The sequence below is a fragment of the Halichoerus grypus genome, chromosome 10, assembly GCF_964656455.1.
Source record: "Halichoerus grypus chromosome 10, mHalGry1.hap1.1, whole genome shotgun sequence".
Taxonomy (NCBI): domain Eukaryota; kingdom Metazoa; phylum Chordata; class Mammalia; order Carnivora; family Phocidae; genus Halichoerus; species Halichoerus grypus.
In genome coordinates, this window is record NC_135721.1 from 38,913,881 (window position 1) to 38,937,004 (window position 23,124).

The window sequence follows — 23,124 nt, forward strand, 5'->3', positions numbered from 1 at the left end:
AAAATAAACTTTTTTCCATAAAAGTTATTTATGTAAACATGTTTTATTTGTAAACATGGTTTATTACTGTTTTTTTAAAGTGAATCAATATATAAACATTTCTCAGTATAAATTTCCAACATGGTAAATGTGGAAAAATATAACCCACATAAATAAAAGTTCTTTAGGGTTCTCAATAATGTGTAGCAGTGTGAAAGTGTCCTGACACCAAGAAAATATGAGAACTGCTTTTCTAGGATGCCTTCCTGTGATCCTGCTGGCCAATCCCAGGGCAGAAAATTAGATCTTGTAGGGCTGTTCAAGACTCACCTCTAGGAATCCTCCCTGATCGAGCACACTCTACGCACTGCCCCTATTCTACATCCCCCTACAGTTGTGTCGTTCGGGTTTCCCCCGCTGATTTGAAACCTCTGGTTCTTGGCAGGTACTGGAAGAGAGAATAAAGGAACTCGCACCCTCTCCCTACGCCGGGACAGCCCTTCCAGGTGCGTCCTCAACTCTTGGGGTCAACCTCTTGGGGAAAGAGTCTGACATTTGCACCCACATTGCTCCCCTCAGGGAGAACCGCAGGGCCACTACAACCTGGAGAGACCTAATGGGGGCGGGGGGATGGCAGGGAAGTTGTCAGGACTCTGAGATTTCTTAGTGCTGAAAGCACCAGGGGCTTTGGGACGCTTCTTGGCGACACTGGTCTGGCGGCTGAAAACAAGCTCGTCTGGGGGTGTCCTCGCTCCTCCTCCGTCACCGGTTAAGGTGAGACCAGCCCGCGCTCCCTCTCCCCCCGCCCCAAGGCTCCTCGCTCCGCCCTTTGCCCCTAGGCAGGGAGCAGGCGCCGCCGGCGGGAGCCCTTCACGACAGACCTAGCGCTTTACGGCCGGCCGCGCGCGTGCTGATGTGTCGGGGAGGCGGGGCTTAGGGAAGTGATTCCTCCCGACGCTCCGGGCTTGGGCGCCGCTGCTTGGGCGCCGCTGCTTTGGCCGTCTTACTTCCGCGGTGCCATGGCGGTGTCTGCCCGGTCCGCGCGGGTCCCGCCGGACTCACGTAGGCTCAGAGTCCTCCCATGCGGCGGAGAGAGAGAGGGACTCTGTCTCAAAGGGGTGGGGGCGGTAGGACTCTCCTGTGGGACTCCGGGAAAGGGGTCTCTGGAAGGGGCTTGTAGAGAGAGATTGCAGTCCGGGGCTTTGGGGTGATGATGACCCTCGGGGCGCTTTGCGGTTGGGGGCTGCAGTCAGAGAGGTTCTGGGACATTGGGAGATCCAGAAGGATCTGGCACTGCGAGGGTGTTTCTAGTAGTCAGAAATCAGGGGGAGAACCCTGGTAGCTTCGAAGAAACCCTGGGGCTGTAGGGGCCGTGATTTCTGTGATTTGGGGAGGAGCCGATTTTAAAGCATGTCCGTCCCCACACCTGCGCATACACTTTCTGTTTGTTGTTTGCAGATAAAGTACAGAAAGACAAGGCTGGACAGTCTTCAGGGCCCAGGCAGGGCAGCGGAATGGGGACACTCTTGGGGTTTGAGTGGACAGATGTTTCCAGCTGGGGAAGGCTGGTGACCCTGCTGAATCGACCAACGGATCCTGCCAGCCTGGCTGTCTTCCGTTTTCTCTTTGGTAAATCGGGTTTCTGGAGGGGCCAGTGTGGTGATGGGTGGAAGAATAACCATCGTCCCTTGTGCATTTCTTGGTTACTTACTTAGTGACTTGCCTCCCTTTCCTTCAGAGCTGAAGATAGATACTGATTTCCTGGAAGAGAGATTTGTGGTGTATAGGATCAAATCCACCTTTGTCTCCTCTGATTAGGGTTTGGAGGCCAGAAATACTTTGATCTGAGGCCATAGGAAATACAGAGGCGGATGCCCAGAGACCCATCTTGCTTGTGGCATGAAGTTGCCCAGTAACTATACTCAGGACCAGACCTCAGAGAAATAGCAGGCGTGATAGGGCAGACATTTTGGCTGTGACTCCCTAATCCAGAGTTTCCTAACTCGTAGGCCACAGCATGTATGCTTGGAATGGGTTACAGATGTGCTAAGGTATTAATTCCCTTAGCCCAGTCTCAAGGGTGACAGTTTTGCTCTCCAGGAGATATTTGGCAATGTCTGTAGACATTTTTATTTGTCACAACTTGATGGAAGGGAAATAGGTGGCTACTGGTATCTACTTAGGAGCCAGGGATACTGCTAAGTGACCTATGATGCACAGGATAGCCCCTCCCAGCAAATAATTAACCAGCCCCAAATGTGAGTAGTCCTGAGGTTGAGAAACCCTGCTTTAACTGGAACTGGCTTCCTGACCTGAGTAGCCCCTTCTGTTTGCTCTAGTGTGGTAAGCCAAATACTGTTTTCTGGGTGTGCTAAGAAGTGATAAAAGTTGAGACGCACCACCCTAGAACACTTTTTATGGCTTCATAGGACAGACCTTAAATTATCAAAACCCGAACAGCTTTTATAGCATTTTGTACACTTCTCTCATTTAATCCTCTTTGTAACCCTATAAAATTTCTTTTTAAAGATTTTATTTATTTATTTGAGAGAGAGAGAGCGCACAAGCAGAGGAAGGGGCCAAGGGAGAGGAAGAAGCAGGTTCCCTGCTGAGCAGAGAGCCTGATGCGGGGCTCCATCCCAGGATCCTGGGATCATGACCTGAGCCAAAGGCAGATGCTTAACCGGCTAAGCCACACAGGCGCCCCCCGTAACCCTGTAAATTATATATTATGAGTCCCTTTCTCAAATAGGGAATGAGGAGTTGGCTCCGGGAGGTGCAGTGGTTATCTGAGATCGCACAGCTGGCATAATGCCTAGCACAGAGCAGGTTCTCAGTAATTATTGTTGAATGAATGAATAAATGGCAGAGCCAGTGTTAGGTAAGAAGTCTGACCCTGGAGCTGGGTGCATCCAACTGTATTCCAGTGTATTTCACTGCTTCCTTTGCTGAGGCCTAATGGCCCCTCCTCGACTGCCTTCCCAGGGCTGATGATGGTGTTGGACATTCCCCAAGAACGGGGGCTCAGCTCCCTGGACCGAAGATACCTGGATGGGCTAGATGTGTGCCGCTTCCCCTTGCTGGACGCCCTGCAGCCACTACCACTTGACTGGATGTATCTTGTCTATACCGTCATGTTTCTGGGTGAGGGAAAGTATGGGAGAGATGGGAGTATTGACTGGCCTGCCTAAACCATAGAAATACAAAGCATGCTGGTGAATGACCAAAGTCTTGGGTTCATTATTTCACTTCTGCTGTGACTCTTTAATTTCATCCCGCTGACCTGTGTGTCATCTGAGCTGTGACCCCCATAAGTCTTTTTAAAATACTAAAATAACATTTGATTTTCATTTGGTTTTACGATTATAAAATGTCCAATGACTTTTCTTAATCCCACCCACAGCCTGTCCCGGGGGAGCTGGGCCTGTGGTGACCCTTTGACCTCTTAATCCTCTCCCCCACAAATCCCAGGGGCCCTGGGCATGATGCTGGGCCTGTGCTACCGGATGAGCTGTGTGTTATTCCTGCTGCCATACTGGTATGTGTTTCTCCTGGACAAGACGTCATGGAACAACCACTCCTATCTGTATGGTTTGTTGGCCTTTCAGCTAACATTCATGGATGCAAACCACTACTGGTATGATTCTAGGGGAAAGGGGAAGGGGTTGGCTGGGTCAGGATGGTTACCAGTGGTAGGGGCCCGGTGAGGTTCTAGAATTTGCCCCAGCAAGCATATTTCCTTTTTTTTTTTTTTTAAGATTTTTTTTTTTAAAGATTTTATTTATTTATTTGACAGAGACAGAGACAGCGCGAGCAGGAACGCAAGCAGGGGGAGTGGGAGAGGGAGAAGCAGGCTTCCCGCTGAGTAGGGAGCCCGATGTGGGACTCGATCCCAGGACTCTGGGATCATGACCTGAGCCAAAGGCAGCCGCTTAACGACTGAGCCACCCAGGCGCCCCCCAGCAAGCATATTTTCAACCACGCTTTGCAAAGTGTGGTTATAAGGGCACACTTTGGTCCGGATGAATTTGGGAGGGGGAAGGGTCAGTGAGGTTGGGGCACTTGGGATGACAAAAAGCAGAATGGCTCCATTCCCACCCCTTCACTCTTTCCATATCTCCCCAGGTGCCTTGATCTATCCACTTCCTGTAATCCACTTAGAGAGAAGAAGAGAAGACTAAAGCCAGACATAGATGTTTTCAGATACTTCAAGGGTGGTCATGTGGAAGAGGGAGCAGACTTTCTCTGTGTGAGCCCAGAGGGGCAGAGTTAGAGCCAAGAGTAGAAGCTGCTGTAAGGCAGAGTCATGTCAGAAGGAGAGGGCCCACCAGGGCTGCTCAGCAGTGCTGTCCTGGGAGGAGGTAACCCTCCCCCACCTCTGGCTTAGGTGACCATCTCTCAGGGGAGGTGGTGAAGGGATTTGGAGACAGGGTGGCAGGGCAGATAACCTCTAGGGATTCTTCCCATTAAGTGAAAAGGAAATAGGAGATGTCAGTAAGATGGGTATAGAGAAAAAAATCTCAAACATTGAATTTGTTAGTGATTTATCAGTCATTAATTATACCTACAGATACCCTTTGTAAACCTTTAAACTCATTCAGTTGCCCAGCTCTGATCATACAAAATCAAGAGACAGTTCTGACAGAATACTCCTGAAAAGTTTCATTTTTATAATTTTTACACAATTTGAAAAAATATTTATCCCTTACTCAGGACTTTCCACATGGCCAGGCACTAAACACTTTAAATTTTTCCTCATTACAATGCCATGAGGCTCTTAACCACAAGTGTAAGCTGCCCCCTTCCCAACCTCTCAGCTCATTCATTGTCTTCTTGAAACCTGCTTTGCTTCCACCTCCCCAGAATACATATAGTCTTAGTATCTTGGGTTTATAGGTTCTCTCCCAAGGTAAGCTCCAGCACTAGATCCTGGCATCTAGGTCTCTGAGATGTCAGTTTGTTTTGGATATTGAATTTTTTTTTTCTTAAATGTACTATATAGTTACATACACCTTGAGCTTTTCAAACATTCCCTCAAATGCATTCTTTTTTCAAATTCAGTCATATTCTGAAGCATTGTAATCCTTTTCCTGATGTGTTCCATTAAGACCTACTAATTTACTAACTAATGGTAAACACTGAACTGTGTGTTGTTCTAACCCACTAGTAACATTTCTGTTATGACTGAAAATAAGCACTGTTAAATTCGCTCATATAATTCTGAAGAGCCTCAGAAGATCCCAGAGGACCAGAGAGGATGTGGGGATGTCCTGGGATAGATAGATTATTACACTGAGAAAGGTGGAAATGTGCTGGACTGAGCAGCTCTCCTTAATCCTCACTTCCTCGGTGTAGGTCTGTTGACGGCCTGCTGAATGCCCGTAAGCGGAATGCCCACGTGCCCCTTTGGAACTATGCTGTGCTGCGTGGCCAGGTACAGGATTTTTGGAAAGGGGGGGGTGTTCTACAGCCATCATCAGCACGACCATCCTGCTGCCAGGTGGCTCTGTACTCTGCCTCCCTGGATCTTCCCTTTTTTCCCTTTTGCTGGAAAGCGAGGCTGACTCTTTCGTTGCCAAACCCCTAGTCTCTGGGTTCTCTCACCTCGTCATGGAAAGGATAGAGCTTTGGCCCTGCTAGATGAGCATCCTTTTTTTTTTTTTTTTTTTTTAAGATTTTATTTATTTGCTTGACAGAGAGATAGCAAGAGCAGGAACACAAGCAGGGGGAGAGAGAGAGGGAGAAGCAGGCTTCCCGCCAAGCAGGGAGCCCGATGCGGGACTGGATCCCAGGACCCTGGAATCATGACCTGAGCCGAAGGCAGACACTTAATGACTGAGCCACCCAGGCGCCCCTAGATGAGCATCCTTAAGAGAGATCTGTGCTTCATGACTTCCCTTGGGACCGAATACTGTGCCTGGCATTGGCAGAATGGCCCTAAATACTTGTTGGACGAGTGAAGACCTCAGATGAGTGAATTGAATGAATCAAAATCTTTAGGCCCTGAACTCAGATCAGGACTTAGGTCATTTGTGATAGTCTGTAGAAAACCATGTTCTTTTGTGTTTGAACATTCACTTTGTGTTTTGCGCTTGCAGATCTTCATCGTGTACTTCATTGCGGGTGTGAAGAAGCTGGATGCGGACTGGGTTGAGGGCTATTCCATGGAATATCTGTCCCGGCACTGGCTCTTCGGTCCCTTCAAGTGAGTGGCAGGCAGAGCAGAGTTCTCTTGCTGTGGCCCCGGTACACAGCGGGGAACTCGCCTGCCTCGGGTCTGCAGGGACGGCTGCTGGTCCTGCTTTGCCTCAGTTGGCCACATGCTTTCCTCTGTCCGCTCATCTTTCTCTTTAGCAGAAGGCGGAGTCAGTCTTACCAGAGTATCTAGGAGATGTGTGGTAGGGCCAAGAATGAAGGGAAAAAACTAAAAAACAAAAGGAAAGAATCAGAATAAGGTGATTTGGTGAATGAGTCCGAGCTCCCAGCCGCTGCTGTGGGTGGGGCCCGTGTCATTGGGTGGCCACCCCAGCCTCTCGCCAGGACTTCTGGGCCAGCAGACTTAGAAGATGGACAGTCGGCGTCCCTGTCCTGCCAAAGCTTTGTCGCCACCTCTTTAGAAAATCCTGATTTCTCCCTTCCTCCCGTGTTTTTTCCTCGCATTTTACTTTGTTCTTTTTCCTCTTCCCTGTTATTTCCCAGTTCCAAACGTTTGATTTTATTATGTTAGGCATTCGCCTTTTAAAGTTTCTTCTCGTTTATAATCTCCGTGAAGAATCTACCACCCCCGCCCCTCCCCGCCACCACCAAATACACTCACTTCTCCATCAGATTTGCCCTAGGAAATCTGCCCTTGGTTAGCACATAGGGTATATTGAAAAGAAATTGAACACCTAAAGTGTGTGGGAAAGGAAAGGGGGTTGGAAACTCTACCATAGGGTGTCTTCATGTAGAGTTCTTGTACGCACCTGCTAGGGTGACCTTTGGCAGGGACAGGGTGAGCAGGGGCGCGTTGGCCGTGAATGTGCTGTGCATGCTGGGTTCCGCAGTGGGCCGGCACCTGACCTCTGTCTCTGGTGTCTGCAGACTGGTGTTGTCCGAGGAGATGACCAGTCTGCTAGTGGTGCACTGGTGCGGACTGCTGCTTGACCTCTCAGCTGGTTTCCTGCTCTTTTTTGATGCCTCGAGGTCCATTGGCCTCCTCTTCGTGTCCTACTTCCACTGCATGAATTCCCAGCTCTTCAGCATTGGTCAGTACCGGTGGTCTGGTAGGAGGTGGGAAGCCACAGGTGTGTGGGGAGTGGGAGATGGCGATGGCAACTGGAGCTGCGTTGAGCCTGGTGCAGTCACTGAAATGGTAGTCAACGGGAGGAGAGGACTGGGGCCTCTGGGCTCAGCCAGTATGTTGCGGAGTAAGGAGTCTCGGGGAAGTAAGATGCCTCTAGTTACGAGCTGCTCTCATCACAGGTGGAATACCTGGGAGAGGCTTCCTAAAGGAGAGGGCTTGAGGGATTACCCAGGTTCCCCCCCAGCCAAACTCCTGAAACACTTATTTCCTCCCTCCTTCTCTAGGAATGTTCCCCTACGTCATGCTGGCCAGCAGCCCTCTCTTCTGCTCCCCTGAGTGGCCCCGGAAGCTAGTATCTCGCTTCCCCGAAAGGCTGCAGGAACTACTGCCCCTCAAGGCTGCCCCTCAGCCCAGCGAGTCCTGCGTGTATAAGAGGAGCCGGGCCAAGGGTGGCCAGAAGCCTGGGCTGCGCCACCAGCTCGGTGCCGCCTTCACCCTGCTCTACCTCCTGGAGCAGCTCTTCCTGCCCTATTCCCATTTCCTCACCCAGGTGTGTGTGGCCTGGGGGTTAGCTTGGGAGGTGGCAGAGGGCACAGCATTAGGGAAGGTGTGGGGCTGGTTTTGCAGCCCTGTGTTGGCGGGGCATGGGGATAATACGAGAACAGCGGGCTGATTGCCTCTGCCCTGCCTTCTCAGGGCTATAACAACTGGACAAATGGGCTGTACGGCTATTCCTGGGACATGATGGTGCACTCGCGCTCCCACCAGCACGTGAAGATCACCTACCGGGACGGCCGCACTGGCGAGCTGGGCTACCTGAACCCTGGGGTGAGCCACCTGATGTTGACGGCTTACACTTCTTCAGAGCTTCCTGGAGCCTCGGGGTCTGGTTTGATCCTAAACATAATTATAAAACACATTTGGGTCCACTCTGCCCTTTCTCAGGAGCCAGGTTGACCCTTCTTTTGTCGAAGTTGAAATAGGACCGTGCCATTCACTTTCTTTGAATTGAAACTAGGTTTAGGAAATAAGTATTAAAAAGCCCAGCAATGAAAAATTCTTCCCCAAAGACAAGTTCAGGTTTTTTTTTTCCTGGTCAAAGCAGGAACCAGGCAGGGATCTCTTAGTGCCATTGGCGGTGCATGATCTTTTTTTTTTTTTTTTTTTTTAAAGATTTTATTTATTTATTTGACAGAGACACAGCGAGAGAGGGAACACAAGCAGGGGGAGTGGGAGAGGGAGAAGCAGGCTTCCCGCAGAGCAGGGAGCCCGATGCGGGGCTCGATCCCAGGACCCTGGGATCATGACCTGAGCCAAAGGCAGATGTTTAACAACTGAGCCACCCAGGCGCCCCAATGCGGTGCATGATCTTTCTGGGAGGTTGATAACGATGAGGTGGGACTAATATGGGGCTTTGGGGCAGGTATTCACACAGAGCCGGCGATGGAAGGATCACGCAGACATGCTGAAGCAATATGCCACTTGCCTGAGCCACCTGCTTCCCAAGTACAATGTCACTGAGCCCCAGATCTACTTTGATATTTGGGTCTCCATCAATGACCGCTTCCAACAGAGGTGGGCAAGGGGAACAGAGAAGGGGAAAAATGAAGTCCCACTCCTTTTGCCGAGATGAATAGCCCATGCTCCCCAGTGTTGTCTTGCTTGAAAGGCTGTCCTCTGGTGCATGTCCCTGTTCACCTGGTTGTGGGCATAGCTGATTGCTTCCAGCAGGGGGCACCATCAACCAGAAGAAAAGGTAACTGACTTTTTTTTTTTTTCTTTAAGAAGCTGTTAACTCAATTCTCAGGTGGCCACTAACCCCCATTCTTCCCCTGTGCTCCAGAATCTCTTTCCTTTCTCTCTCTGCCCCAGAATGGCAATAACATGCTGACATAAGCCATTTCTTCTATCTGGAAACCCTGTTCCCTCTATGTGGGAACAGTGATGAAAGAAACAGAACCAGAAATGCTGATGGGTAGGTGGCTGTGGTCTCCTTAGAACATGGTTTTCTTTCCTAAGGATTTTTGACCCTCGTGTGGACATCGTGCAAGCCGCCTGGTCCCCCTTCCAACGTACACCTTGGCTGCAGCCACTGTTGATGGACCTATCTCCCTGGAGGACCAAGTTACAAGAAATCAAGAGCAGCCTGGACAACCACACTGAGGTGGTCTTCATTGCAGATTTCCCTGGTATGGAGGAAAGCAAAGAAAGCTTTGCTGTCTTTCCTTGTGGCTTCCTTGGCTGGGGACACTGCATGTGATAGAGGGGGGAGGGGCATTCCTGGTGGGAGGAGTGTTCTTGAAACCTGAGGGGTGGTAGTGGTAAAGGTGTGATGTCTCTGTTCTGGCTGGGAGTGATTTCATCTTCCATAGGATGGGATGGGGAACTCTGTTGCCCCTGGCAGGGCTGCACCTGGAGAATTTTGTGAGTGAAGACCTGGGCAATACTAGCATTCAGCTGCTACAGGGGGAGGTGATTGTCGAGCTGATGGCAGAACAGAAGAATCAGACTCTTCAGGAGGGAGAAAAAATGCAGGTATTTTGCTGGAATTAACAATGGCAGAGAAGTTTAGATGAGTGGAGTTAATTTATTACAGACTTAAAAAGTGGCAGCTCAAAAAGCAAGGCCCCCCCCCCCCCCCCCCCCCCGGGGCTGTGAATAGCCTCATCCAGGATTCTAGAAGTCAGTTCCTTTGGACTCCAAAACACAATGAGAAGAAAGTGCCTTGGGGAGGCGGGGGGAGGGTGGATTGGGATACAGTGGGTAGTGTAGGAGGCGCATAGGCTGCCGAGGGAAAGGTTAGGGAGTGAAATCCATCCATTTCCTCCCCCTTGTCAGTTGCCCGCTGGTGAGTACCATAAGGTGTATACGATATCACCCAGTCCTTCCTGCTACATGTACATCTACATCAATACTACAGAGCTTGCATTGGAGCAAGACCTGGCTTATCTACAAGAATTAAAGGAGAAGGTGGAGAATGGAACGGGTGAGTATATGAAGAGTTGGGCTGAGAAGGCACCTGGTTATGAGAAATCAGGGCTGTGAATGAGGATCTAGCCATTAAAGAATGAACTGGAAGGTTCTGGCTGGTGAGAGTTCTAAAAGAATAATCTCAGTGATTCCTCTTTTTGCCATCTTCTGGGCAGAAACGGGGCCTCTACCTCCAGAGCTGCAACCTCTGCTGGAAGGGGAAGTACAAGGGGGCCCTGAGCCAACACCGCTGGTTCAGACCTTTCTTAGACGCCAGCGAAGGCTCCAAGAGCTTGAGCGCCGGAGAAATACCCCTTTCCACGAGCGCCTCTTCCGCTTCTTGCTGCGGAAGCTCTATATCTTTCGCCGCAGGTAAGTTTTCCACAACAGTACTAGTCATTGCCATCAGATGCTTGCGAGTTGGGTAACTTTTCTCTGGTGAAGGTAATGATGGGGGGGGGGGATGGTACTCTCCCAGGAAAGGATAGTCTAGTGCTAAGTATCTTTTTCCCTCTCCATTCTCCTTTCCCTGACTTAATGGAAGAGTAAATGATCTGTGTCTGATGGCCTGCTGTCTTGTTCCACCTCAGCTTATCACCAGCCTCTTGTGGGTTATTCCTACCCCACTCTGGAATCCTCTACCAGACCATATAAAGAGTGGGGTGCCCTTCCAGCTGGGATGGGTGGGTCACCAGGGGGATATTTTCGCTTCTGCCTGGATGAGAGAAGGTAGGACCAGGTAGCCCTAAGGCCTTTGGCAGGAATTCCTATGTAGAAACAGGAGTTTAGACTGGGTGACCTTTTCCCTCTTTTTCAGCTTCCTGATGACTTGTATCTCACTTCGAAATCTGGCATTAGGCCGCCCTTCCCTGGAGCAGCTGGCCCAAGAGGTGACTTACGCAAACTTGCGACCCTTTGAGCCAATTGGAGAGTCGAGTCATTCAAACACAGATTCTTCAAATTCTGACCCTCCTGAGCCAAATTCTGACCCTGTCCACTCAGAGTTCTGATGGGGGCAGATGGTGGGTACACATGTGGGAGCAACCAGTCATAGGACCATTAACCTATGCAGTGGAAATGGGAAGAAAATGATATTTTATACATTTTTTTCCTTGTCTATAGTTCTTTTAAATTCAGAGAGGATACCTTAGAGAAGCCAAGCAAGGATAAGCTTTATCAAATCAAGGTTGAGGAGCTAGGAGGGGTTTAAAAGCAATATGAAAATGCCCTTCTAGGCTAAAGGGGTAAGAGGTTTCAAGTGACTGGCTCCTTGGGGAAAGAGATTTAACGTACCATGATGACAGCAACACCTCACTGTTCTCAAGTACTTGTCATATGCCGGGCACTGTGTGAAGTGTTGTGCCTGTATTACTGCATTTAGTCCTTACTGACCATGAGCCCAGTCTGACAGCTGGAGAAAGTGAGGCTGAGACAACATAACTTGCTCAAAGGCAATACCTAGTAAGAGATGTATGGATGGTTTGAATCTCGTCTGTTTGACTTAAGGTCCCGTACCCTGCCTTTTGTCATTTGCAGAATCACTGACATTGATTATGAAATAATGTAGCTTCAAATTTTTCTTCTTAGTTACAGGTAAGATTAGGATGGTGATCAAGTTCTAAATTCACAGAGTAATTTTCTCTTCCCTACAGTTGTAGTTTCTTCATGGTTCCTATTATGTATACAGCCAGTAAGTGTTTCACTAGCAGCTATGAGAATAGTTAGAATAGGACAAGGTTAAACTAATAAGGAAATTTAGATGATCGGTAGTAGTTCTCTCAAGTTCAGTGTATTTAGCATCATTCTAGCCTATGATGAGCAGAAAGTGATGTAAAGTAGGGATTAACCAAACTTTGTGATGGATTAGGGTATGTTTGCAGTTATTTTGTAGGTTTGGATATACAGGGTGATTGAGGAAGCACCTCAATTCCTTGAAAACTCAAAAGCCTAGCATTGGGCTAGGAAGTAAGTGTATAGAGAAAAAAGAAAAAAAAAAAAAAAGGCTCCTGCTCTGGGTGCTTGTTCATGGTCTCACAGCAAAGACTAGCAGTAATTTGGCAGTCCCAGTAACTTTGATGAAGGATGGCATCTCTATTTTCAGGCTTCACTTCCCAACCCCCTCCCCCCCCCCCCCCCCCCCAGTCAGTGGTTCTTTCCTAGGCAGCTGCCTTTTCACTGTACACACTTGGGATGATTATGTCCCCCTCATGGTTTCTAGTGCTGCTGCTTAGCTTTCTTTCCTGTGCCCTGGACCTATAGATCTAACTAGCTCCACCTGGATATCCCGCAAAGCTTTCACTCTGTCCTAAGCAGAACTTAATTCATCCCCAACTCAGACCTGCTTCTCTATTAGTGAGTGGCAACTGCGTTTTTTCTGGCCAAGCCATCAGAATATCTTGTCTCGAGTCTTCCTTTTTTTTCTCACATTTCTCAAATTCCAAGTTGTATCAATTCTACCTCTTCTTCAGTCTATTCATCTCTACTACCTCTGTGTTCTTTCACCCTTTATATTGGAATCTAGGTAGAGATAGACCGGAGCAGGTGCAGTAGGGCCTGAATCAGGGCATCCCACTGAAGCCTGATTCCTACGAGGCATTGTGTGGGTTAGCTAGCTGTAGCTGTGCCACGGGGTATCTTGATCACTTGTCAAGAATAGTGTGGGGGGGAACACTGGTTCTCAATAGTTTTGCAGATCTCAGTGACACAATATACCTTGGCACAATGTCCTTTGCTAGTAAGTTCAGCTATCTTCTGTTCCCCTGCACTACCCCCCCACCCCAGCTCATTACTTGACTGGTAAGAAAAGTAGTTCTTCATTTGAGGAAGGGACTCTTACAGTAGTTTTAATATAGGCAAGGATGCTATCCCAAAACTGTTAGCATACCACCTCTTTTTCCCAGTGAAAATGTTGGGGTGGGATGGAGTGGAAAGGTGGTCGTCTTAATACTGTTTACGAGAAAAGCTGTTCAATGGAATAAATGAGTTCAGATTTCAGGAGGAATCGGGCCCCGTGTAGCTGTTATAGGAATGGGCTATCAACATCCTTTTAGCTGGGCTTTAGTATTCCATTTCATTCTACTCCCAGCATTTGGATCTTTTGTCGCTGGCCAGGTCATCCCTTCAAAACTTTTCCGTAACATGGCATGCTTTGATATTCAACCATTTGTAGTCACCATCACCCCATTTGACACCTTTGCTTCTCTTCTCCCTGGGCTGGTTACTATTTCTTCACCTTATTTTTAGAATCTTTTCTCCCCATGTTAGGCAGAAGACAGGGCCTTTTTACAAAAGATTCTTCTCCAAGCTCCTTGAGGTCCAGTATCTTCCTAGTAAATACCGAACCTAACAATTTCTCTGGTGCTGTCCCACCAGCCTACAGGCACCCAGCTCTTCCCCATTCCCCTTATTTGACCAGCATGGTTGTTTTTACAGCAATGCACTATTCTCTAGATAAGGCTTTTTTGAAACTTTTAAAGATCTTCGGATTTAACTTTGCCTCCCCTCCCAACAGTTACACATTTTTAAGCCTCCAAATAGGTATAATCAAGCATTCCTTGGGCCTCACACCACCACTTGATTTTCATACATGGTTGTGTAAACATGTGCCAAATGGCTATCTGTACTTTAGCTCCTAGGCTTAAAAAGGGATGGTTCTTGAGTAGACCTCTACAAACTCAGAATAAAGGTTTTAGAAACTTACAGCATCTTCACTGTAATTTCATGAGCTATCTTATAAAATAGATTAGAACCTGGCCCCCTCACCACTGTTCAAAAATTTTGCCAATTGTATCACGTACTGAACATGTATGTAACTTGCAGCCTTAACACCTGTTTATAATAAAGGTATTAATACTTAAGGCATATCTAAGTAAAAACTTTTTCACTGGAAAGCTAGATAATGGGTTTACGTTTCAAGACAGAACATTACCATTCCCTCCATGTTTTGTTCTTAATCTTGGACAATTTTAAAACATTAACTGGCAGTTGAGTGGCTGCTGCAGTAAGGACACATGGATCTTGGCCATTACATCAGCCAAAAAGGCAGTGCTGGACAAACAGATCAAATCTTGGGATGTTCTTCTTAGTGCTAGGGATAGGATTTACAAACCTATTAAAATGCTTGCAAGTCATGGTTTGAAGGGGTTTGAGGTGATTTCCCTGAACCATGGGAAGGATTACCTCAAATTATTAAGGGATGAAGAATATGTTCTCAGATTATATTCATACCAAAACACTTTTAAAGAATAATGGAGACAGTTAAGGTAGAACCTAGCATTTTATTTAGATCTTCATTAAACTGTTGGAATTGAGAACCAGACATACGTAATAAACCTCCAAAAATAGATCCTGAAAGGCACTTTCTGCTTAGGGCAAGCAGTCATGGAATAAGCATGTAAACAAGCTGGCTTCTCTGTACCACACCAGCCAAGTCAGCTTTCTCCATGGCCAGCCGCACCAGCTCTGCCCTCCCTTCTGTTAACACCAGCCAGACCCCCTGTAGGTCTAACCCAAGGTTTTTCTGTAGGACACCTTGGCCTACCTGGGAATGCTGGAAACATGTTGTTAAAGGAATCATGGTGTTGAGGAGAAAAAAAAAAAAAATCTTTTAAAAGCTGCCATCTGAGGTGATGGCTTCTCTGTACTTACGCCATACCCCAGAATACAATAAATAAGCAATTAGAAAATGTTCAAGTATGAAGGGATTTCCTCCTCCCCGCCAAAAGCACTGCTCTCTGAAGGAAGCTGGTTTCTCTGTAGCTACACCAGCTGTTCAGAAAGCTCATTGGACCTGGTTTTGAAAATAAAACAAAGTTAAAACCCTGGGAGGAATTATTGTGCAGTGTGGAGTACTCAGTCTTTCTTATAAAGAAAAAAAAAAGTTATCTGGTACCAAAGTGTGCAACCTACAGACCCTCAGGTACTGCCCTGTGACTTCTCTGTATGACATCACAAGGGTGCCAAGTGCCTGTTTTTCTAGAGCTAGGAGTTGGTGGTTTGGCTAGTGCTGAAACCATGCATAGGATTGGTTTACTAAATAAAAACCTTATTACGTACGTCCTCCAAAAGACAGCTGAAAAGTGGAGAGATTTTGATTTGGTGCTATTTAAGAGATGGCAATTAAGAGCATAAGCACCAGGGAGATGGTTTAATGGTAACTGCCTTTTTTTTTTTTTTTGTCAGGCTAGAGCTCCAACTGGAACTTGCGTTACATGCAAGAATGATTGGATAGGGAACACTCCCTGACAAAGAGCTACATAATTAGAAATGGATTAAGTTATGGGGAAGATAAGGGAAGGCTTCACATTCATAATAGAGCTCAAGACATTACAAATTCATGCTGACAGGGCTATGGCATTGCCAGACAGAGGCTATAATGGAACTACAAGTACTTTACGTGCACATTACAGGACATTTTCAGCATTTGGTGGGAAAGTCAATGCAATTAGGATTTTAGAAGGTTGGGTGATAGGGCACAAAGGTTCAATTTCAAAAAGCATTATTTACTACAGTGTTGTTGGTTTGTTTCTAGGCAGTTACATGGATCACCTATGCTCACTAAATTCATTATAATGGTGAACAAAACACCTAGGGACAGAATAGCAAGCCCAACTTACAGTCCCCCACACAAGCTAAAATTCATGTCATTGAACTAGGAGTGACTGCAACTGATCAGGAGCTGAAAGAGGACAGGAAAATTTAGGAAGAAGGGCCCTTTCCCTCAGAGCTTGAAGGCTTCTCTGTAGCCTACGCCAACAAGTCTGGGGAAAAAAGGCTAACACTTTCAATATTTAAGCTTTTTGGGCACTTCCCATGGGAAGCTGTCCCTACCAAAGTGGCCATAGGCTGCAGTCCTCTGATAAATTGGCTTCTTCAGATCCAGATCCCTGGAATATACAAGTCCGTAACTTAATATGTAGCATTCAATTAAAATAAAGCAAAACAATCAGCAAGACTCATTTTCAAGAGTTCTGGCAAATGAGTTCAGTTCTCTGGGGTTTGCTAGGAAAAAAGTTTGTGGCAGAAGTGTTTGTTACTTCCCTGGTGTCCAAACTCCTCGCACAGTCCTTATTAGTAACTACAGTTCTTGTTTTTCCATCCTTGGCTCAACAAATATGAAAACTTGTCATTATTCTGAGAAATTCCAAGTGTCAAAAGCTCATCTGAGATCATGGCATACTTACCAAGGTCCCATGCCCACACCCTGTTTATTTTCTTTATAGCAGCCTTGAATATCCCACTTATCTGTACTAATTTCTTTTAAGTAAAATAAACATCCTTAGATAATGAGCACAAATCCCCGTATCAAATGTGGAAGACTTTCTAGGGTGGTTAGTCTAAGCCATGGAGCACTGTAATTTTAGACTGTTCTTAACATAAGCCTTTACTAAAGGCAATTTAAAGATAACATCAACAGTTCTAGGAATTAAAACATTTCCCCACTTAAGGAGTCTTCAAGACCTTCACCTTCTCTGATTTGAATATATCTCAAATATATGTATATACACACACCCACAGCATTTTTGACTAGCAATAGGCTTTACCATCTTTACCTGACAATGACCCCAGGGCGGAGGTCAAAATTCTTCTTCACAATCTCTAATAGCTCTCTCTCACTCTTCTGAGAGGTGCCATAATGGAAAATGGAGATAGACAATGGATGAGAAACTCCAATAGCATAAGAGACCTAAAAGGATTCAAATGTCATAAGAGTCAGTGATTAAAAGACCCACACGCTTACGTAACACACTGGTATTTAAAAAAGACAAATACTACGCTAAATGCCCTCCCACTTGCATGCCTTCTAAGCACTCCAGAGTTACACAAAAGAGTATATACCTGAACAAGAACCCTTCTGCACAGACCTCCTTTAACAAGGGATTTTGCCACCCAACGAGCAGCATAAGCAGCTGAACGGTCCACCTTGGTATAATCTTTTCCTGAAAAGGCACCTCCTCCATGAGCTCCCCAACCGCCGTAAGTGTCCACAATGATTTTCCGGCCAGTCAAACCAGCATCACCCTGAAATTACAGGATTTTAGTCACTTTATGCCTAGTGCTTTCCAATAAATGGTTCTAGGTCACGTTTGTTAAACGCCTATTCTGTACCACTCAGCAGATATCCTCAGAAGATTCACATGCAGACTTATAAAAATGGGGGGGGGGGGGGGAGTTATAGTAGCCAAATTTGCAAGTAACCATTACAGAAAATTCAAAAAAGTCAAATTGTATCATAAGGCCTTACCTGAGGCCCACCAATAACAAATCTGCCACTTGGCTGTAGATGATAGATTGTATCCTCATCAAGGTATTTTGCAGGTACAACTGCTTTGATGACTTTCTCCTTTAGGGCATCCCTCATCTCATCAAGACAAACCTCTTCATCATGCTGAACAGATATAACAATTGTGTGGACTCTGATGGGAAGCACAGCACCTCGATCCTGCATGTACTGCACAGTCACCTTGAAGGCAAAGCAGATGATCAGAACATCAGTTTACTAGACAGAAGAGAGCCAAGATAAAGCTAAATTACAATACGGAAGGATAGTCTCTTTTCAGTTAGCTTTAAACAACTTTACTGATGTTCTGTGCAGTATGTGTAATCTAGCTTTATAATCACTTACTTGAGTTTTAGAATCTGGGCGTAACCAAGGCAAAGTGCCATTGCGGCGTAATTCAGCCAGTTTTGCATTGAGCTTGTGCGCTAAGACAATAGTTAAAGGCATACATTCCTCAGTTTCATCAGTGGCATAACCAAACATCAAACCCTAAGAAAGGAAAAAGTCAATGCGATCAATCTAAGCTTCGGAATTTAATGTTAGAAGAGATGCAGATAGAGTCTACACCAAGGTACCTGGTCCCCTGCACCAATGTCTTCCTCGTTCCGGTCAAGATGAACACCTTGAGCAATATCTGGTGACTGTTGCTCCAAGGCTACCAGCACATTACAAGTCTTGTAGTCAAACCCTACAAACAAAACAATGCCTTAAGAAAAAAAAGGGCCAAAGCAATACCAGTGCTTTCTATTTACAGTAAGTATCTGGGATTTTAAATACTGCTAAAGAAACCAAATACAGGTATCCCTGCCCCCCCCTTTCAAAAGTTAGTGTTTCACCACTTCACTTTTAGGAAAGACCTACACCAGTACTTTTCATTAACTGAAAAAAATCTGCAGAGGATTTACGCTTTTACAAAAAAAACTATGTACTAATGTAGGTCTACTGTAAAAATGAAGCCATGCTTTGCATCATCTTGGCTTACAAGTTTCATGGGAACGTCCCATTTTTGGATAGCGGGGGAAACTTGTACACCTAAAACTTAGAACTTTTAGAGAATTAAACAGGGCTAGAACAAAACAGATAGTAAATGTACAACTGGAGTTAATGGTTTAGCAGGAACACTCTGAGGACAGAGCTAGAGAGAGTTGAAAATGTGGAAAAATGAGCTTAGAAAAGCCAACTCATTAAAACACACCTTTGGAAGAATCATCATATCCAATGTGTTTAATGGTTTCACGAACCACTTTCTGGTAGTCAACAGCAGCTCTGGATGTAATTTCCCCAGCAAGAAGGATCATTCCAGTTTTAGCAACAGTTTCTAATAAAAGATAAATTCACACTCAAATGTCACTCTTACAAAGTAATTTTCGCGATGTTACCTTTTCTTCAGTTGATAAGCAAGCAGTGTTTAGAACCTACCACAAGCCACTTTGGCATCAGGGTCCTGCTGAAGGTGGGCATCAAGCACAGCATCGCTGATCTGGTCACAAATCTTATCTGTAGAAAAAAAGATTCCTGGCTCAATCTCTTTATCTTACTGTCAATGGATGTATGTCATTCCTCCTTGTAAGTACTGCTGCACAGATCTTTGGGAGAGCTTTCTTTTAAAAATTGTGGTAAAACCTACAGAACATAAAATTTACCAATTTAACCATTTTCAAGCATAGAATTCAGTGGCATTTCAACTATGGAGATCTTAACTGCTTGCTGTCTAATTAAAGTACTGCTTTACCAGAAACCATGTGCCTGAAGAATAAATGCTGGATATAATGCCACGTATTACTTGAAAACTTGACACCAGTCTTAATATAGCTGCACCACAAGCTCACCAATTCAGATTAGCCAGCAGAACGCCCAGCACTTTTAATACATTTAAATTCATTGAGTCATGCAATTTACACCTTAGAAGGATTTCATCCCATCTCTAAAGTATTTCAGACATTTTGAAAAATTAAGTTCCCAGGCAAAACAATTTCCACTGTTAAACAGAACAGCCACATAACTGGAATTAAGTTAAAGCAGAAAGTTTATCTTCAAACCCAAAAGGAAAGCTGGGAAGCATTTCACTATACAGTATTATTTTTCAAGGACAATTATACTTACATTTTATCCCCCAAATTTAAAGTCTTCATTATAAATCTAACCAACCAGAAAGGTGAACCGTCCCCCCCTTATCAATTTCTCCCTGATCCTAAGGAACACTAATCAGAGCAACAAAAAATGTCAGAGTTAAACAATAAAAGGACACTTTACGAACAGAAGGAATAAAAAATTTTGTCAGGTGTAGTCCAGGCTGGAACATGTCCAAATGTATTCTGAATCCTTGTTACTTCCCCACTGTATTGCGATCTATTAAAAAGTGGGAGAACAGAAATACCACTTTCCTGAATTTTCTACAATCATCCGGAACAATTAAAGCAAGATGTGTATTGCGATCAAGTCAGAGGCTCAAGATTTAATTTACAAACTGCTATAAGCGCCTGTGACTTACGTGATTAAATTAATAAAACGTGGATCAAATACATGTGAAGTTCTCAACACTTGAGAGAAGGTGGGTAACCCCCACCACAACACATGACCTTCCCTCATCAGGATCTTGGCGTCTGTCCTCTCCTACACCACTAGGTTGCTTGTGGGATTTCATCAGAGGCACAGGAGACTAGAGAGAAACGGATCCTTAAAACCATTAGACTAGATAACTATGTCACCGTGGTCATCCCAAGAAAAGGCAGAACCAGTACAGCAAAATAGTGATCTCCACTAGGTGAGGTTTCAGGCTGAGATTGGAAAGTTCCTTGAAACAGCTTCACTCGTTCACGTGTAAATTGATCTCCATAATGGCGGACTAGTGGACAAAGCCCAGAGAAGGAAATGTTCGGTAAAACCTTTCCTAACGGCAAAGCACCAAAGACTTTAAAGGGAAATCCAACGCAATGGCAGCTTACACTTAATTCATGTTTCCTATCCTTTTCAAACGTGGTCCAAATAAGGAAGGCCTCCCCCAACCTGCGCTATATTTAGTTGGAGGCTGTCACCTTGACGGCAAGGCCATATATTGCCGAAAGGCACGTCCGTCTTCTTCTGGGGGCCGTAATGGCCCAAGGCAAGGAATTAACGGCAACGGCAGACGTCCCGAGGCCCGGGCCCCCCACTCCGCACACCCGGGCGCGCCGGGAGCCCGACGGCTCCCCCTCGCCCAGATGCCACATGCGGCAAACACGTGGTTGCGGCTGCAATGCGGGGCGCGCGCTCCCGAGGACCGGCCGCGAGCACTCAGAGCCGGTCGCCCACTCGAGGGCTTTCAGACGGCGGGGCGGAGATGAGGAAATAGTGCCCTCCCCGAGTGGAGCACAGCTGCCCCGGCCCCCGCCCTTCTCGTTTTCTGGAATCTTCCGCATGCCGAGGCGCGCGGCCGGATGGGAGGAGAGGAGAGGAAGGGGGAGGGGAACGGCGGCCACGCGCTCGGCACCGGCGGCGCCACGAGGGAGGCGCGCGGCCGCCGCTGTTCCCACCACCCGCCGGGCGAGGGCACCCAGCGTGGGCACCGCGGCCGGCGGCTCCCGGCCGGCCCTGCCCATGCCCCGCCCCTCACTTCGCTCCAGGGCCCGTCACCTCACCTGGGTGGCCTTCCCCCACAGACTCTGAGGTGAAGAGGAACGTGCCCTCCTCGATGAACGCCTCGTGAAAGCCGTTGAGCTGCCCGTTCATGTTGGTGTTCGTAGCGGTGAGTGTAAGTGGCGTTGAGGAAAAAGGGAGCGGCGAGGCGACGACTGCGAAATGCACAAGCAGAAGACTGCGTCCTACTCAGCTCGGGCGGGCGGCGCAGAGCGAACGAGGCGGCGGGCGATGCGGCCCAGTATTTATACACAGCGCCAGCGCGCGCCCGGCCCGGGCCCCGCCCCTCAGCGCCGCGCGCCAATGCGCCACTAGCGCGGGGGTAGGCCGAAGGGGCGGTGCGCCGAGGGGGAGCCCGGGCTGAACCACTCCGCGTGGCAGGGGGAGCGAGCGGAGGTAACGCGCCCCTCCTGCGAATATTTAGTTATCTCAAGCACTTCTAACAGGGCTAAGTGGAAATGCGAGTGCTTGGGGCCCTTGTACCCTTCCGTATTCGAAGTGGATGGAAAAGCGACGAGGACTTTGTGGGCCTGTTCCCCTTGCTGTGACATGGCACTTCCCTCCCGACCGTTGACCGAGCTGTCTGTCCGCGAGGTCGCGTCCCCCAGCGGCGACGGCGAGAATCGGCGGAGGTTTTGTCCTCAGGCTCTGCCCGAGGGTCTTTCCGACCGGCCCCGCCTTTAGATGCCCTGGGGACAGGGAGCCAGTGGCCCTCAGCCATGTGAAAGTGGCCATCTTGGCTGGTCAGCGCATGATTCTTTGCCCTGCCTTATTCATCCCCACCCCGCGCGGGGCTGGCGGCTGGAAATCCTGAGGGTTGCTAGTAATTTCTTGGTTGATGCCTCGGTGGTGAAAATGGCCGAAAAGCAGAATAACGAGAGTTCTGTCATCAACTGCTGTCTTACTTCCACCCCAGCGCTAAAGTTTCTGAGAGAGGCCCTTTCCCTTTGTTGCCCCTGCAGTGAGGGCCGCACTCCAGCCCCTTCGGCTCCGGCCTTTTCTCCGTCCAAGAAAGGAGGCCCCTCACAAGGCTGACCTGGCACTTGCTGACTTTCCAATGTCTTGGAGGGGAAAATAATCACTGTTTAGAGTGTCCTTTCAATCCTCTGTTCAGGAGACTGTTGAATATTTTTCTTGGGGGAAAAGCCCTATTTTAGCCTTTGTATGTGATTAAGCACATCTCTTGGTAAGATGAAATGGTCCATTTCATGAAGCGTTCACTTTAAAGATCCACCTGCGTTTGTCCCAGTTTTGCCCATGAAGGGAGAGAAGAAAAAAGAACAAAACAAAACGAGCCAACAAGGAGTAGGGAGAGGGGAACGGATTTCATGGAGTCCGCGTTTGGAAAGAGCCCACAAGTGGGAAGGAGGGCAGGTGTCACTTCCTCTTCTCCGGGGGCTGAGAGGGCTGAGACTCTGTGCAAGTCCGACAGGGGCTGCGGTCCTGGTGGTCCCGAGTGCATTAACATCGGGTTTAATGATGTTATTAGAGAATGGCCTGCTCTTAGGATAGGATGCATGTTACCCTGGGGAGATGAATGAGACCCCTTGGAGCAGCCTCCAGCTGCTTTCACGCTCAGAGAATTAGCTAAATTCTGAAGAACAATCCTGTCAGCGCGGGAGGAAAGGTGGGAGTTTGCCACTGGGAAACAATGGAAGCCCTTGGGCTGTGCTAGGGGCTTTGACTTTCTGACCACATCCATGGTGGCTCAAAGCAGGCAGCGAGGTTAAATCACAGAAGAGACAATATGTATGTTTTTATTTTTAAAACTAACCACAGAAAAACAACTGTATAAGACTATTTCATTATTTTTCTTTAGTGTATTTCATCTTTTTTTTTTTTTTTTAAAGCACAATGCCAATTTATTAACTCACAATGAGTAATAAAATTGCCAACTGGAACAAATTGCATGTGTAGGCTGGTCAGTGCATTATCTCCCAGCAGAAAAATCTATATGGGGAGCCAGAATATAATTAGAAGGTTATTTGGTTAATAT

General features: G+C 47.1%; 2 protein-coding genes across 2 annotated transcripts; one reads left to right on the forward strand and one right to left on the reverse strand.

Annotated features, from left to right (window-relative positions):
* The first annotated feature begins 887 nt into the window (after positions 1 to 887).
* GGCX (gamma-glutamyl carboxylase) lies at positions 888 to 14,095 on the forward strand. Its single transcript, XM_036117371.2, has 15 exons — positions 888 to 1,041; positions 1,438 to 1,608; positions 2,965 to 3,123; positions 3,451 to 3,616; positions 5,335 to 5,413; positions 6,078 to 6,184; positions 7,063 to 7,226; positions 7,549 to 7,814; positions 7,961 to 8,092; positions 8,688 to 8,839; positions 9,284 to 9,453; positions 9,669 to 9,799; positions 10,103 to 10,250; positions 10,411 to 10,606; positions 11,052 to 14,095. Exons 1-15 carry the CDS (start codon positions 999 to 1,001, stop codon positions 11,242 to 11,244), a joined length of 2,277 nt encoding a protein of 758 aa, XP_035973264.1. The 5' UTR covers positions 888 to 998; the 3' UTR covers positions 11,245 to 14,095.
* A 396-nt stretch (positions 14,096 to 14,491) lies between these two features.
* MAT2A (methionine adenosyltransferase 2A) lies at positions 14,492 to 21,362 on the reverse strand. Its single transcript, XM_036117372.2, has 9 exons — positions 21,131 to 21,362; positions 18,933 to 19,010; positions 18,709 to 18,831; positions 18,089 to 18,201; positions 17,859 to 18,002; positions 17,478 to 17,696; positions 17,072 to 17,254; positions 16,786 to 16,919; positions 14,492 to 16,119 (listed from the first exon to the last, which is right to left on the reverse strand). The coding sequence occupies exons 1-9, from the start codon at positions 21,219 to 21,221 to the stop codon at positions 16,017 to 16,019; spliced, it is 1,188 nt and encodes a 395-aa protein (XP_035973265.1). The 5' UTR covers positions 21,222 to 21,362; the 3' UTR covers positions 14,492 to 16,016.
* Positions 21,363 to 23,124: the final 1,762 nt, after the last annotated feature.